Genomic DNA, 16,208 nt, shown 5'->3' on the forward strand with positions numbered 1-16,208 from the left:
TAAAATAAAATAAAATAAAATAAAATAAAATAAAATAAAATAAAATAAAATAAAATAAAATAAAATAAAATAAAATAAAATAAAATAAAATACAATCCTTCTTCCTAGAATGGAACTAACAGAATATAATTGAGAAGCACTGCTGTAAATCAAGTTGAAGTTCTGAGTTGGTTTGAGCTTGGAGCTGAGGAGCAGAGCAGGTTTTGAACGCAGAGATTGGTTCCAACCTTCCCCATTTCCAAAATTCTTCTCCATCCATTTTCCCTACTGCTGTATGAAATCTAGGTCAGAAAATGGAAGTTAGAAGGAAACCCATGATAAACATCATCTTTCTCCTATGGGGAGCCAGGCAGTCAGTCTGCAAGAGTCAATATTTAATCTAGGCCAGTGACTTTAAACTGTTGCCAGAGCAGAACCTATTCTAAACCGAAGTCCTCCAGATAATATGTCAGGAACATGTTTTCTAGAATTCCTAGGCAACGGAAAACTGGCTGGGAATCACATTAGGGAAGCTTTCCACAGTGTTCTTCTTAGATTGTTTCCTTCTGTAAATCTTAACTTCTCTTTTTTCAATTACGATCCCTTAATTTTTTTCATTCATCCTTGCTCCTCTTAGCTTCTTTTGTGGAGTTACTTTGGTTTTCAACTCTCTCCTTTCTAATTCCCCTGCCACTGCCATCTTCTTTTGTAGGATTCAGTCCCTCAAGACTATTTCTAACACTCAGGGCCATCTGAATTTTTAGTCCCTGAAGTTTTAGATACTCTTTTTTTTTCTTTCCAGAAGAAATTGGACTGTGTATATTCTCAGAGCTTTGTTCTAACCATTAGAATGTTTATGAAGACCAATAGGTTTGTTGTTATAGAGATGCTAAAACAGTTTCCAACCTTGGCAACTTAAAGACTTGTGGACTTTAACTCCCAGAGTTCCCCAGTTCTGGGAGTTGAAGTCCACAAGTCTTAAAGTTGCCACGGTTAGAGACCCCTGAAGCTCTTCGGCCACACAATGGAAGAATGAAAGTTGGCTGGCTCTCTGTAATCATGTAATTGTGACTTGGTTTCCCCACCACCACCACCACCAGTGATGAGCCGCTACTGGAACGGTCAGATGCTCTGCTCCGGTAGCAATTTTCAGAATGTGCATATAACTGCTCGACCCCAGTTCATGTATGTGTTCCCCCGGAAGCAAAAATATCAGTGAAAATCTCCCTCGAGTGTGCATCTTCACACAAGATTTCGCTTGCTGTGCATGTGGAAATGTCAAATCTCATGCCAATGGGTGCGCGCCCACCCGCCTGAGGCACACTCACTTACAGCGGCCTCAAAGGGCACATAGGTAGTGCCGAAGATGGCAGCCCTTCGCTGCCCCCTACCGTTTTCTGCTATCCCACTCAATAATAATAATAATAATAATAACAACAACAACAACAACAACTATAGCTATAAGTATAAGTATAAGTATAAGTATAAGTATAAGTATAAGTATAAGTATAAGTATAACTATAACTATAACTCTAACTCTAACTCTAACTATAACTATAACTATAACTATAACTATCATTATCATTATCATTATATTATTTGTTGATTTGATTTGATTTGATTTGATTTGATTTGATTTGATTTGATTTGATTTGATTTGATTTGATTTGATTTGATTTGATTTGATTTGTATTCCGCCCCTCTCCGTAGGCTCGGGGCGGCTAACAACAATAATAAAACAACGTATGATAAATCTAATACTTAAAATAACTAAAAACCCTTATTAAAAGCCAAACATACCCACAAACATACCATGCATAAATTGTATAGGCCTGGGGGGAAAGGAAGATCTCAATTCCCCCGTGCCAGAGGTGGGTTTTAAGGAGCTTGCAAAAGGCAAGGAGGGTGGGGGCAATTCTGATCTCTGGAGGGAGCTGGTTCCAGAGGGTCGGGACCGCCACAGAGAAGGCTCTTCCCTTGGGTCCCGCCAAACGACATAGTTTAGTCGACGGGACCTGGGGAAGGCCAACTCTGTGGGACCTAAGAATGCATTTTGTCCTGGAACAAATAGCCAGAGAATTGAGAGAAGACAAAGATAACCAAATCTCTTAGTTGTTTCACCTTATTTGTTGATCAGTTCTCAAAAGATGTAAACTTCCTATTCTGATTTGCTTAAAGGGAGTTATTCTAAAGTGCTGATACGGATAAAGTCAAATTGTGGGTCAGTTGATTGGTGAGTCAGTAGCTTGGAGAAAGAAACAATACAATACAAACAATACAAATGGTAAAGCATCTGCAACTTGGAACGGCACTGCTTTTTTGAGACTCGTAATTCCTATTTGGCATTTGTAGCACGGCTTTTTATGAAGCGGACAAGAAGCCAAGATTCTCTCTGCAATTTCCTTTCAACTCTCCAGATGAAATTATTGATTCTATCGTTTCAGCCAGTCTTGAGGCCAGACCTAGAAGCATGAAATGTCAGTTGATTTACTTTCATTTCAGTTGCATTGCAGTTGAAACTGCTCTAAAACTATTCTCTGTGGTGCGCCCGGCCCTCTGGAATCAACTCCCTCCAGAGATCCGAACAGCCCCCACCTTCCTCGCCTTCCGTAAAATGCTGAAGACTCACCTCTGTCGCCAGGCCTGGGGATGATTACCTTCCCCTTCGTTGTTTCTCTGACCTCTGTAGTATGATTAACTGGGTTGAATGTGTACGAGTGCATAGTTGTGATTTTATTATATGGATTATTTTATATTAATGTTTTTAATTGACTTTTAAAATTTAATATTAGATTTGTAATGTATTGTACTACTGTTATGTTGTGAGCCGCCCCGAGTCTTTGGAGAGGGGCGGCATACAAATCTAATAAATATATAAATATATAATATATATAATTGCCCATCCCTGTGCTATAGCTATTGCTGTTTCTTTTTATATATATAAATGATCTTTATTAAGTATATACAGTGGTACCTCATCTTACGAACGCCTCTTCTAACAAACTTTTCAAGATACGAACCTGGTGTTTAAGATTTTTTTGCCTCTTCTTCCGAACTATTTTCACCTTACGAACCCAAGCCGCTGCTGGTGGGATGAAGGGTTTTCTTTTTTCTCCCTTTTTTGAAGAAAGAAAAGGGAGGGGATGCTTGGAGGGGGAAAGGCTTTGCATTAACAAAAGTAGGAGAACAGCGTGCTTGCAGGCACTGAAAGGGTGTCTTTTGAAGAAAGAAAAGGGAGGGGAGGCTTGGAGGGGGAAATACTTTGCATTAACAAAAGTAGGAGAACAGCGTGCTTGCAGGCACTGAAAGGGTGTCTTTTGAAGAAAGAAAAGGGAGGGGCGGCTTGGGGGGGAAGACTTTGCAGAGAACAGCATGCTTGCAGAGGCACTGAAAGAGTGTCTTTTGAAGAAAGAAAAGGGAGGGGCGCCCCCCCCGCCTTTCTTCCTTTCCACTCACCCTTTAGCCTAGCCTTGCTTCTTCCACCCGCCCCCTTTAGCTGCTCCTCCCTGCCCTCTGTTCGCCTCCCTTCTAAAGTTTGGGATTTTCCTGAAGGATTTGCACTCATTATTTGCTTTTACATTGATTCCTATGGGAAACATTGTTTCGTCTTACGAACTTTTCACCTTACGAACCTCCTCCTGGAACCAATTAAGTTCGTATCATGAGGTACCACTGTACTTTAAAAAACACAAGAAAACCAATACATAACAAAGGTACATATAATGCTTAGCATTACGATCATATGTATCATATTAAAGCAAAGACAGAAGAAAAGAAAAAAGAGGGAAGAAATAATTTTAAAAGATGTAGTGAAAAGACATAATAGACAAAGAAAGAAAGGGGTTATAGAAAGGAGAGGGGGAGAAGGGGAGGCTGCCGGCTACTTAGTTGGCAATTCAGTAATATACGACCTGTGGTTTAAACGTGGAGTTGGAATATGTTATTGCTCTTTCTATGTTCCTCGCTAAATGCTAGAACACCAGAGAATTACTCCTTGAAATTATTCAACTCTGTGGTAGTGAGTTAGTACACAACTCAGTGATGATATCAGCAGACTTAATTTTGGGCCGCTTGGCTAGACCTCCTGAGATAAAAAATACTATTAAAAAGTGAGAGACCGATTGCAGTTTTGTAGACAGTGCTGGGTTTGTTTCTGTCATTTTTTTTCCACTTTCCACTTGATAGTCCTTCAACAAGAGTTGGTTTACATATGAGGCTTACTAAAAAGACAAATTAAATTTCATTATTATTCAATTTCATTTTGTTTCATTTCACTTACCATTTCCATCCAAACAGATGTTGGAGAATCCATGGATAGTTAGTCTTGCAAAACCATGATAATAATGCAGCATTTTACTTTATTATTTTTATAAATAACTCAAGGGGGCGAGCATACCTAATACTTCTACTTCCTCCTATCTTCCCCACGACAACAAGCCTATAAGGTGAGTTGGGGTGAGACTGCCACACAATTAAATCTTAAGTTCTTAACCAAGTAATATAATCACATGTTCATATGACTAACAGCATTAGCTGAAACACAAAAATAAAACAATATGAAAGACAATAGAAATTTGCTTTGGGGTGTTTTTTTTGGCAACACATGCTTGTATATGCATGACAAAAGAGACTGAATTCTTTTGGCACTCTGGAACTATAATTATTAAATTGTGTCATTTTAAAAGGTATTTCTATTTCTATTTCAGTTCTGTAACATACAAGTTAGAGACAGGTATTACAAGAGACAGGTACAGAGTCTGCAGAGAGGGGCAGCATACAAATCTAATAAATAATAATAATAATAATTATTATTATTATTATTATTATTATTATTATTATTATTATTATTATTATTATTATGTCAATGCAACACAGCAAACGAGATCACTATGCTGGATTTCGTATTTCATCACCAGTTGGATGCTTCCCAAGCACCTAGGACTGCGTGATGTAGCGGCAAATTATGTTTGCCTATCCCAGTAAAGCGACCTTTTGCAATTGACAGATGGAGATTTTGTCAATTCCAATGGTTTTCAAATGTCCACTGAGATCCTTTGGTACTGCGCCCAGCGTGCCAAGTACCACTGGGACCACTTTCACTGGCTTATGCCAGAGTCGTTGCAGCTCGATTTTTAGATCTTCGTATTTCACTAATTTCTCTAGCTGCTTCTCCTCAATTCTGCTGTCTCCTGGGATTGCGATGTCAATGATCCATACTTTCTTTTTGAAGTCGGAAGTCCCACAGTAGTTTTGCTTGCTCATTTTTTACCACTTTTTCGGGCTTATGATCCCACCAGTTCTTTGCCACTGGTAGATGGTAGTTCTGGCACAAGTTCCAGTGGATCATCTGTGCCACAGCATCGTGTCTATGCTTGTAGTCAGTCTGTGCGATCTTTTTGCAGCAGCTGAGTATGTGATCAATTGTTTCATCTGTTTCTTTACAGAGTCTGCACTTTGGATCGTCTGTTGATTTTTCAATTCTGGCTTTGACAGCATTTGTTCGAATGGCCTGTTCTTGTGCCGCCAGTATTAGTCCTTCTGTCTCCTTTTTGAGTGTTCCACTTGTAAGCCATGACCAGGTCTTTTCTTTATTCACTTTGCCTTCAGTCTTCTCCAAGAACTGGCCATGCAATGCTTTATTTCGCCAACGGTCCATACGACATTGAGTTACAGTTTTTCTATACTGGTCCATACTTTGCTTCATTTATTATTATTATTATTATTATTATTATTATTATTATTATTATTAGTAGTAGTAGTAGTAGTAGTAGTAGTAGTAGTAGTACCACTCTTTATGGAGTGGTACTAATACCATTATAAAAACACATTATAAAAAAACAATTGCTGCCAACCTGCCTTCCATTGAGGACCTGTATACTGCATGAGTCAAAAAGAGGGCAGGGAAAATATCTACTGACCCCTCACATCCTGGACACAAATTGTTTCAACTCCTACCCTCAAAACGTCACTACAGAGCACTGCACACCAAGACAACTAGTCACAAGAACAGTTTTTTTCTGAACACCATCACTCTACTAAACATATAATTCCTTCAACACTGTCAGACTTTCTACTAAATCTACACTTCTATTCTACTAGTTTTTCTCATCATTCCTATCACCCATTTCCTCCCATGTTGACTGTATGACTGTAACTTGTTGCTTATATCCTAAGATTTTTTATTAATATTGCTTCTTCATTGCTTATTTGACCCCTATGACAATCATTAAGTGTTGTACCACATGATTCTTGACAAATGTATATTTTATTTTATGGACGCTGAGAGCATATGCACCAAGACAAATTCCTTGTGTGTCCAATCACACTTGGCAAATAAAATTCTATTCTATTCTATATAAAGCCTTAGTTAGACCACGCCTAAAGTACTGCATCCAGTTTTGGTCCCCACACTGCAAAAAAGACATTGAAACCCTAGAGAAAGTGCAGAAGAGAACAACCAGGATGATAAGGAGACTGGTTACATACAACGTAACATACAAAGAGCGGTTGCAGGAACTGGGCATGGCCAGTCTGGGAAAGAGAAGGACCAGGGGAGACATGATACCAGTATTCCAATACTTGAGGGGCTACCACACAGAGGAAGGGGGTCAGACTGTTTTCCAAGGCATCTGAAGGTCAGACAAGGAATAATGGAGGGAAACTTGACCAAGGAGAGATTCAACCTGGAAGTAAAGAGAAAATTTCTGACAGTGAGAGCGATCAACCAGAGGAATAGGTTGCCTGGGGAGGTTGTGAGAGCTCCAACACTTGAGGCTTTCAAGAGGAGATTGGAAGGCAATTTGTCTGAAATGGTGTAGAGACTTCTGCTTGGTCTGGGCGTTGGAGTAGATGACCCACAAGGTCCTTTCCAACTCTAGTAGTAATCTAATCTAAAACAAGCCTCAATAATCTTCATAATAATAAAATGGACATCACAGTGACTTTTTATGCAATTGTAGAGGAAAAGTGGTACCTTGGAAACCACCTTCATATTAACAAATGCTATCATTCCTGAACTGAAACTCTGTTTCTTGAGAGTTCTCTATTTTTATATCCTAAAAAAACAAAAATCTAATTTTTCTTTCAAGCCTTTGCATCTGGAAATAAAATATGGGATGCCCCCAGAGCACACACCAGCCAGCTCGACTCAGAAAAAGTACTGTGGGAGCCTCAGTGCCAGTACCAATTGCGCCACCTTCAGGACGGTGTGAGAATTTCAGCTGTTCTACCGCCACGGTTAGAAGGTCATTGGATCTCAACAGGGTATGTATGAACGCTGTTTCAAAATGCAGAGGTGCTGGGTAACATGACCACTTATGTCTGTGTAGCACATTCAGTGCCTTTGATCGTCAAGGTGGGCTTTTGTTAAAATGTGGCTCACCTGATAAAAGGGAGTAGAGCCTGTAGCTAAGAGGAAAAATCATTGCCTAGCAAGGCATAAATAGCCCAGGTTCGAATCCCAGAAGGATATGGCTGACTGACGAAAGCTAAAAAGAAATAGATCTATATCAGTCTCCCTTTATTTCTTTATCAGTTCTTTGCAAGTTTGGAGTGTGTGTGTGTGTGTGTGTGTGATTTTTTTGTTGAGTACAAGGCAGAGCCCCAGGTTCAAATCCCAATAAGGGTGTGGTTACCTGATGAAGGCAAATAAGCCCGAAATAGATCTATAGTAGTCTCCCTTCCTTTTGATTATCAGCAAAAATATGTTACACACACACACACACACACACACACACACACACACACACACATATACATATGCATATATATCACATGTTTTTGCTGAATTTTTTTAAATGAAGGGAGACTAGGATAACACTATTTTGGCCTTATTCTGGCCTCATCAGCTAGCCATACCCTTACTGGGATTTGGTCCGGTAGATTCTGCCTTGTAAGGCAGAGAATTAACCTCTAGGCCACAGGATCTGATCCCTTCAGCTTTGTACCAAGGAGGGGCTATATGTTTTTTCTGTCGGATCACTCTGGTATATTGAAGGAACATCACAGTTCCTTTTTGCCTCTAGGCCATACATATATATATATATATATAACACTTAGGATTCCAAGCTTTAAAAAGTACCGTGTTTCCCTGATAGTAAGACACCCCCGATTGTAAGACATATCGGGGGTTTCAGGGGGGTCGGCTAATATAAGCCATACCCCGAAAGTAAGACATATGTCTTACTTTCGGGGAAACACGGGGGGTATTGCCGCCGGATCCTCTCTACGTTACGCTTGCTTTTGCCGCCGCCGGCAGTCTACGAACGTCCGCTGGCCGCTGCTGTAGTCACTTTCTGCCTCCACTGGAGCCGGCTGTGGTTTCATCCTCTGCTTGGAGAGGTAGCATCCTCTGCTTGGAGAGGACTTTGGAAGTGACGCCGGCTGCTGTACCAGTTTCTTTCCTTCTCCCCCACCCTCATTTTTGTAAGGAAGCACTGAAAGACACCGCGGAACTTACCGCTGAGTAAATTTATTATTTTAAAGCAGCCGGCGTCACTTCCAAAGTCCTCTCCATGGCAACTCCTGTCTTGTTTGCCTTCGGACCCCAAAATACCCCCCCGCGCACCCTTTTCCATGGGCGTGCAGTCCCCATCCCCCTGCCAGCCCGCGGGGGGGCGGGGAGGCGCCGGCAGTAGAAGGCGCTGCCCCCGCCCGCCCGATCCGCTTCCTCTCCTCTTCCGCTGAAAGGCAAACGGCGCGCCCCGCCGCTTAGGCTTTTGCTGCTTCTGGAGGGGTGGGCGCCAATCCCCCCCTCCAGGAGCAGCAAAAGCCTAAGCAGCGGGGCGCGCCGTTTGCCTTTCGGCATCGGCGCCTTCCCCTCCACGAGCAGCAAAAGCCTCAACGACGGAGCCGAAAGGCAAACAGCGTTCCCAGTCGCTTAGGCTTTTGCTGCTTCTGGAGGGGTGGGCGCCGATGCCGAAAGCCTCAGTGCCATTTGGCTGCCGGGGGGGGTGGGGAGGAGAAAATCCTCCCCCCCCTTCAGGAGCAGCAAAAGCCTAAGCGGCGGGGTGCGCTGTTTGCCTTTCGGCTCCGATGCTTAGGCTTTTGCTGCTTCTGGAGGGGTGGGCGCCGATCCCCCCCCCTCCAGGAGCAGCAAAAGCCTAAGCGGCGGGGCGCGCCGTTTGCCTTTCGGCATCGGCGCCTTCCCCTCCACGAGCAGCAAAAGCCTCAACGACGGAGCCGAAAGGCAAGCAGCGTGCCCAGTCGCTTAGGCTTTTGCTGCTTCTGGAGGGGTGGGCGCCGATGCCGAAAGCCTCACCACCGTTTGGCTGCCGGGGGGCGGGGAGGAGAAAATCCTCCCCCCCCCCCGCTCCAGGAGCAGCAAAAGCCTAAGCGTCGGGGTGCGCTGTTTGCCTTTCGGCTCCGACGCTTAGGCTTTTGCTGCTCGTGGAGGGTGGGTGGGTGCCGATGCCAAATGCTTTCCCTCCGCGGTGGGGGGGGCAGGGCAGGCACAGTCAGCCCCAGGAGACAAAGAGAGAATGAGAGAAAGGAAAGAGACAGAAAGGGAGGGAGAGAAAGAAAGAGTGAGAGATAGAAAGGATAGAGAGAAAGAGGGAATGAGAGAAAGGAAAGAGACAGAAAGGGAGGGAGAGAAAGAAAGAGTGAGAGATAGAAAGGATAGAAAGAGGGAATGAGAGAAAGGAAAGAGAGAGAAAGGGAGGGAGAAGGAAAGAGTGAGAAATAGAAAGGATAGAGAGAAAGAGGGAATGAGAGAAAGGAAAGAGAGAGAAAGGGAGGGAGAGAAGGAAAGAGTGAGAGATAGAAAGGAGAGAGAGAAAGAGGGAATGAGAGAAAGGAAAGAGAGAGAAAGGGAGGGAGAGAAGGAAAGAGTGAGAGATAGAAAGGAGAGAGAGAAAGAGGGAATGAGAGAAAGGAAAGAGAGAGAAAGGGAGGGAGAGAAGGAAAGAGTGAGAGATAGAAAGGATAGAGAGAAAGAGGGAATGAGAGAAAGGAAAGAGAGAGAAAGGGAGGGAGAGAAAGAAAGAGTGAGAGATAGAAAGGATAGAGAGAAAGAGGGAATGAGAGAAAGGAAAGAGAGAGAAAGGGAGGGAGAGAAGGAAAGATTGAGAGATAGAAAGGATAGAGAGAAAGAGGGAATGAGAGAAAGGAAAGAGACAGTGGTGAATACAATACTGTTCAGGTTGTTAATAAATGTTAATTTTATGGTTAAAACAAAAAATTCGTCAATTTTTTTCCAATATAAGACATACCCCGAAAGTAAGACGTAGGGGGGCTTTTGGGGGTAAAAAGAAAGTAAGACGCTGTCTTACTATTGGGGAAACACGGTATCAGTTCAGATATATCTGCAGATTGTTGAATTATAAAAAAGTTCTAAAGTTCTAAATGTTTCTTGGAGACCTCTTGGATTCATTTCCAGATACAGTGGTACCTCATGATATGAACCCCTCGTGATACGAACTCCTCGTGATACGAACCCGGGGTTTGAAAATTTTTTGCCTCTTCTTATGAACTTTTTTTTGGCTTACGAACCCACCGCAGATCGCAAAATGGCGCTCTGCTGGCTGCCGCCGCCCAGCTGTCACCTTTTAAAACAGCCGGGGGGCTTCTTGGCGTTCTCCCGAACCCGAACCCAAACTTTTCGGGTTCGGGAGGCCGCCGAGAAGAGCCGCCACCCAGCTATCACCTTCTGAAACAGCCAGGCGCGTGACGTCAAAGCTCCGCCCATGGAATTCCCTATTGGGATTCCCCACCTCCTCTCCAGCCTCCAGATCAGCCAAAAACACCGCAGCCGATCACAAAAATGGCGCTCCGCTGAGCGGCGGCGCCCAGCTGTAACTTTCTGAAACAGCCGAGCGCTTCTTGGTGGCCTCTGGAACCCGAACCAGAACTTCGGGGTTCGGCATTTGGGAGAACGCCAAGAAGCCCCCTGGCTGTTTCAGAAGGTGACAGCCAGGCGGTGGCACTTCTTGGCAGCCTCCCGAACCCGAAAAGTTCGGGTTCGGGAGAATGCCGAGAAGCCCCCCAGCTGTTTTAAAAGGTGACAGCCGAGCGGCTGCGCCCAGCGGAGCGCCATTTTGCAATTTCTTTTCTTTTTGCATGCATTAATTGCATTTTGCGCACATTAATCACATTTTGCATGCATTAAAAGTTCATCTTACGAACTTTTCACCTTATGAACCTACTTCCAGAACCAATTAAGTTCGTAAGACGAGGTATTACTGTACTTTTGTGTAAACCTTCCTGTCTCAGTGCAGAATTGTTAATGCTTCTCATGAAAAGTAAGACACAGAAGAATTTTCCTAAGTGCACAGCCTCCGTTTATTGTACTTTTAATGCCATTGATAATGCAGAGTTGTCCAAATTTGAGCCCTCAAGATGGAATGGCTTGTGAAAGTCTCAGAATGTACAGCCTGGTCTGGCATCATCATCTTTATAAAGTAGGTAATCAGAGCTCACAGATCTACCCTTCCCATTTTTTAAAATGGTAAAATGGAATGCCGTATTTTTGGAGTATACGATGCACCTTTTTCCTCCCTAAAAGAGACTGAAAATTTCGGTGTGCTATTACTCTGAATATAACTTTTTTTGAAGGTTTTTTTTTCCAGACCTTGCAGGCTCTTTCATTGTTACTCTCTGCAAATAATGTTTTCCAAGCCATTTGCAGGCTTTTTTTCATTGCTCTACTTGCTCCAAATATTGCTTTTCAGCCCTAAAGAGGTGCTCACAATGTTCCCGGGTCTTACAAGCTCTTTCATTGTTACTCTCTTCAAATATGGTTTTTAAAGCCCTAACCAGGGAATAAAATAATGTGCTGAAGCTGACCAGACTAAGGATGCTAGCCAGATTAATGTCTGGTAGGCAGATTCTCCCCCCCCCCCCCCCATTTTCCCCACAACTGTGTCTTATACTTCTTATACTTTGAAAAATGCGGTATATTTATCTCATCTTTCATTCCAGAAGGCCACCCATATTTTCATTAAGCCAACCCTACAGACTTGGCATAGCAGATTTTTTATAAGAAAAATGAGACAATGCCAGACTTTTGATAGCCTTGGAATTTCCCTAGTGATGAAATTATTGTTCCAAACACTGACCTTATTTTGTTCTATAAATTATTCCTTTGCTGTACAGACTGTTGGGGGCAGGCCCTCGGGAAATAGTTCAACAGAGTTGAATATTTCACAAAATGGCTGTCTTGGTAACCACGGCCATTCACAAAACGTCCATTCACCAGAAGGCAAATGAGCCATCCAGGATATTTTCTCCCTTTGCATTGGACGTTTGTGAGATCAAAAAACATGGTTCCTGGAACTGGAGAGATTTTGCTAAGTTCTACTCAAGAGCCAGGGTGGCGCAGTAGGTAGAGTGCTGTACTGCAGGCCACTGAAGCTGACTGTATTTATTTATTTATTTATTTATTATTTGGATTTGTATGCCGCCCCTCTCCGAAAACTCGGGGCGGCTCACAACAAGTGAAAAGACAATCCAATACATAATCCAATTAATTAAAATATTATAAATTTAAGAAAAAACCCTATACTAACATACACACACACAAGCATACCATATATAAATTCAACGTGCCCAGGGGAAGATGTTTAGTTTCCCCATGCCTGATGGCAAAGGTGGGTTTTGAGGAGTTTACGGAAGGCAGGAAGAGTAGGGGCAGTTCTGATCTCCGGGGGGAGTTGGTTCCAGAGAGCCGGTGCCGCCACAGAGAAGGCTCTCCCCCTGGGGCCCGCCAACCGACATTGTTTAGTTGACGGGACCCGGAGGAGGCCCACTCTGTATATCTATAGGTCAGTGATTCAAATCTCATCACCAGCTCAAGGTTGACTCAGCCTTCCATCCTTCTAAGATGGTTAAAATGAGGACCTGATTAATTGTCCTAACCAGGCAGGGGTTGCTACTTGCTGCTGCTACCAGTGCGCTGCGCGGGCAGCTTCAAATCGCATGCATGGAACCACAAAATTGCCAAAATCTCACATGTGCACGCATCTCCTTGTGAGATTTCTCTTCCTGTACATGCACAGAAGCCCATGCACAGAAGAGAAGCGGCATACAAATCTAATAAATAAATAAGTAAATAAGTAAATAAGTAAATAAGTAAATAAGTAAATAAGTAAATAAGTAAATTAGTAAATTAATAAATTAATAAATTGATAAATTGATAAATTGATAAATTGATAAATTGATAAATTGATAAATTGATAAATTGATAAATTGATAAATTGATAAATTGATAAATTGATAAATTGATAAATTGATAAATTGATGAATTAATAAATTGATGAATTAATAAATTACTAAATTACTAAAGTAATAAATTACTAAATTACTAAATTACTAAATTACTAAATTACTAAATTACTAAATTACTAAATTACTAAATTACTAAATTACTAAATTACTAAATTACTAAATTACTAAATTACTAAATTACTAAATTACTAAATTACTAAATTACTAAATTACTAAATTACTAAATTAATAAATTAATAAATTAATAAATTAATAAATTAATAAATTAATAAATTAATAAATTAATAAATTAATAAATTAATAAATTAATAAATTAATAAATTAATAAATTAATAAATTAATAAATTAATAAATTAATAAATTAATAAATTAATTCTCGCTGGGACCCACACACGCACGCGCTGGCGATCTGCAACTGCGCACACATTTCCCATTTTATTACCGGTGCGCAGTATGGCCCATACCTGGTAGGAACCCGATCCTGGTCCTAATTGTCAAGAAATTTCTCCTTAGTTCTAGGCTGGTTCTCTTCTTGATTAGCTTCCCTCCAATTGCTTCTTGTCCTGCCTTCAGCTGCTTTGGAAAACAGGTTGAGTCCCTCTTCATTGTGTCATCCCCTCACAGAAATTTCCTCCCCTTGCCTTCAGGTGTGAAGTGCGCCCAGGACCTGAATTCCTTACTCGGTCATACATGTTCTTTGCCAACCGCCTCTTCAAAGCCTATCAGTTTTACTACCGTGACCCTTCCTGTAGAGAGCCCACCTACACTCTGGTCATCAAAGGGAAAATCAGGCTCCGGCAGGCATCCTGGATCACCCTAGGGGCTACGGAAGCAGATTACCACCTTCATAAAGTTGGCATCGTCTTCTACAGCCAGAGGGCCATGCAGGAAACTGTCGCCCGCCTCAACCAAACGGGAGTGCGCTGCAGTGGATTTTTGCCAGCTGGACGGACTTGGGCTCCCGGTGCCCTCTATGAGCTCCTGAGCGCTAAAGGGGAAGAGGACTGCACCCCTGGCCTTGGCTTTGCCATGCATGAGCTAAGCCTGGTACGAGTGGAGAAATACCACCAGCCCCTGCTCCTCCAGCACAACCAAGGGAGCAGGCAGGTTGAGGAACTGTATCTTGGAGACATTCACACTGAATGGTCGGAGCGGCTTCAGTATCGGCCTACAGGATACCAGCGCCCTCTGCAGAATGCCATGGTAAGACCTCCAGGGAATGTCCATTATGGTATCATTAACTTGGTCTTTTGCTGTTGGGTCCCACCAAAAGGCCATAGAAAGAATAGCAGAGATGCAGTGAAGGCCTGCTGTCTTTGGCACTACTGGCACACCCGCTGAAGCTGTCGGGGGCGCGCGGGTACCTATTGGCATGAGATTTGGCTTCTGAGCATGCGCAGCAAGCAAAATCTCATGTGAGGATGAGCACACTATTGAGATTTCGGCGATTTTCACTGATATTTTTGCTTCCATGCATGTGCAGAAGCAAAAAATCATCGAAAGTTGCCGAAATTTCAGTCACCTGAGCGTCTTCACACAAAATTTCTCTTGCTGTGCATGCGCAGAAGCCAAATATCACACGGGTGAACACGGGCACGTTGGGGGGTGCACAGCTGCGCAGGCATCCCCAAAACCACTACTGGAACTACGTTCTGGTAGCAGGCCATCACTGCAGAGATGGAAGGGACCTTGGAGTTCTTCTAGTGATGGCGAACCTATCACACGGGTGCCACAGGTGGAATGTGGAGCCCTATCTGCTGGTCCACGAACTGTTGCCCTAGCTCAGCTCCAATATGCATGTGTGTGCCATCCATCTGATTTTTGACATAGAGACTCGGGGAGGGTGTTTTTGGCTTCCACAGAGCCTCCGGGGTTGGGGGGGCGTTTTTACCCTCCCCCGGCTCCAGGGAAGCTTTTGGAGTCCAGGGAGGGCGAAACATGAGTCTACTGGGCCCGCCAGATATTGGGAAAGAGGCCATTTTTATTTATTTATTTATTTATTTATTCATTCATTCATTCATTCATTCATTCATTCATTCATTCATTCATTCATTGGATTTATATGCCGCCCCTCTCCGCAGACTCGGGGTGGCTAACAACAGTAATAAAACAGCATATAATAATAATCCAATACTAAAAACAGTTAAAAACCCATTATTATAAAAACCAAACATACATACACATATACCATGCATAAAATTGTAGAGGCCTAGGAGAAAGAGTATCTCAATTCCCCCATGCCTGGCGGCAGAGGTGGGTTTTAAGCAGCTTACAAAAAGCAAGGAGGGTGGGGGCAATTCTAATCTCTGGGGGGAGTTGGTTCCAGAGGGCCGGGGCCACCACAGAAAAGGCTCTTCCCCTGGGTCCCGCCAAGTGACATTGTTTAGTTGACGGGACCCGCAGAAGACCCACTCTGTGGGACCTAACTGGTCACTGGGATTCGTGCAGCAGAAGGCGGTCCCTGAGATAATCTGGTCCGGTGCCATGATTTTAGCCTTCAGAGGGCCTCCAGGGGGAAGGGGGAAGCTGTTTTCACCCTCCCCAGGCATTGAATTATGGGTGTGGGCACTCAGGCAAGTGCCATAGCGCATTCCCATGCTCTTTCGGCAGCTGAGGGAAAAAAAGGTTCACCATCACTGTTCTAGTCCAACCTCCCACTCAAGCAGGTAACTTTAAACTAGGCCTGTCAAAACTGGTGGCCCATTGTCCAGATACATCACATGCAGGCCACGCCCACCCTTGCTCCCCAAAGGCACAAAAATGTCACGATTTGCACGATCCAGCAAGTGACATGATTGAGTTTGACCCCTGTGCTCTAAACTATTTCAGACCAATGGTTGTCCAATCTCACTTTAAAAGCCAGCAGTGTTGGAGCAGCCACAACCTCTGGAGGGAAGTCCTTCCACTGCTTAATTGTTCTGTCAGGAAATTTCTCCTTAATTCTAGATTGTTGTTTCCTTTATTAATTTGCACCAATTACTTTGTGCCCTGCCTTCAGGTGCTTT

General features: G+C 43.1%; 1 protein-coding gene across 2 annotated transcripts in view; it reads left to right on the plus strand.

The window, feature by feature from the left end:
- APCDD1L (APC down-regulated 1 like) overlaps positions 1-16,208 on the plus strand; it is a 94,056-nt gene that overhangs the window by 66,229 nt on the left and 11,619 nt on the right. Inside the window, exons 2-3 of one of the 2 annotated variants that reach the window (XM_070748791.1) lie at positions 7,068-7,242; positions 13,851-14,406. In XM_070748791.1, the coding sequence (XP_070604892.1) occupies positions 7,068-7,242; positions 13,851-14,406 (731 nt within the window). Of the gene's footprint in view, positions 1-7,067; positions 7,243-11,296; positions 11,379-13,850; positions 14,407-16,208 lie in introns of those variants that run through there. The other variant, XM_070748792.1, reaches the window with a different exon arrangement.

This window comes from Erythrolamprus reginae, chromosome 3 (assembly GCF_031021105.1).
Source record: "Erythrolamprus reginae isolate rEryReg1 chromosome 3, rEryReg1.hap1, whole genome shotgun sequence".
In the NCBI taxonomy this organism is placed as follows: domain Eukaryota; kingdom Metazoa; phylum Chordata; class Lepidosauria; order Squamata; family Dipsadidae; genus Erythrolamprus; species Erythrolamprus reginae.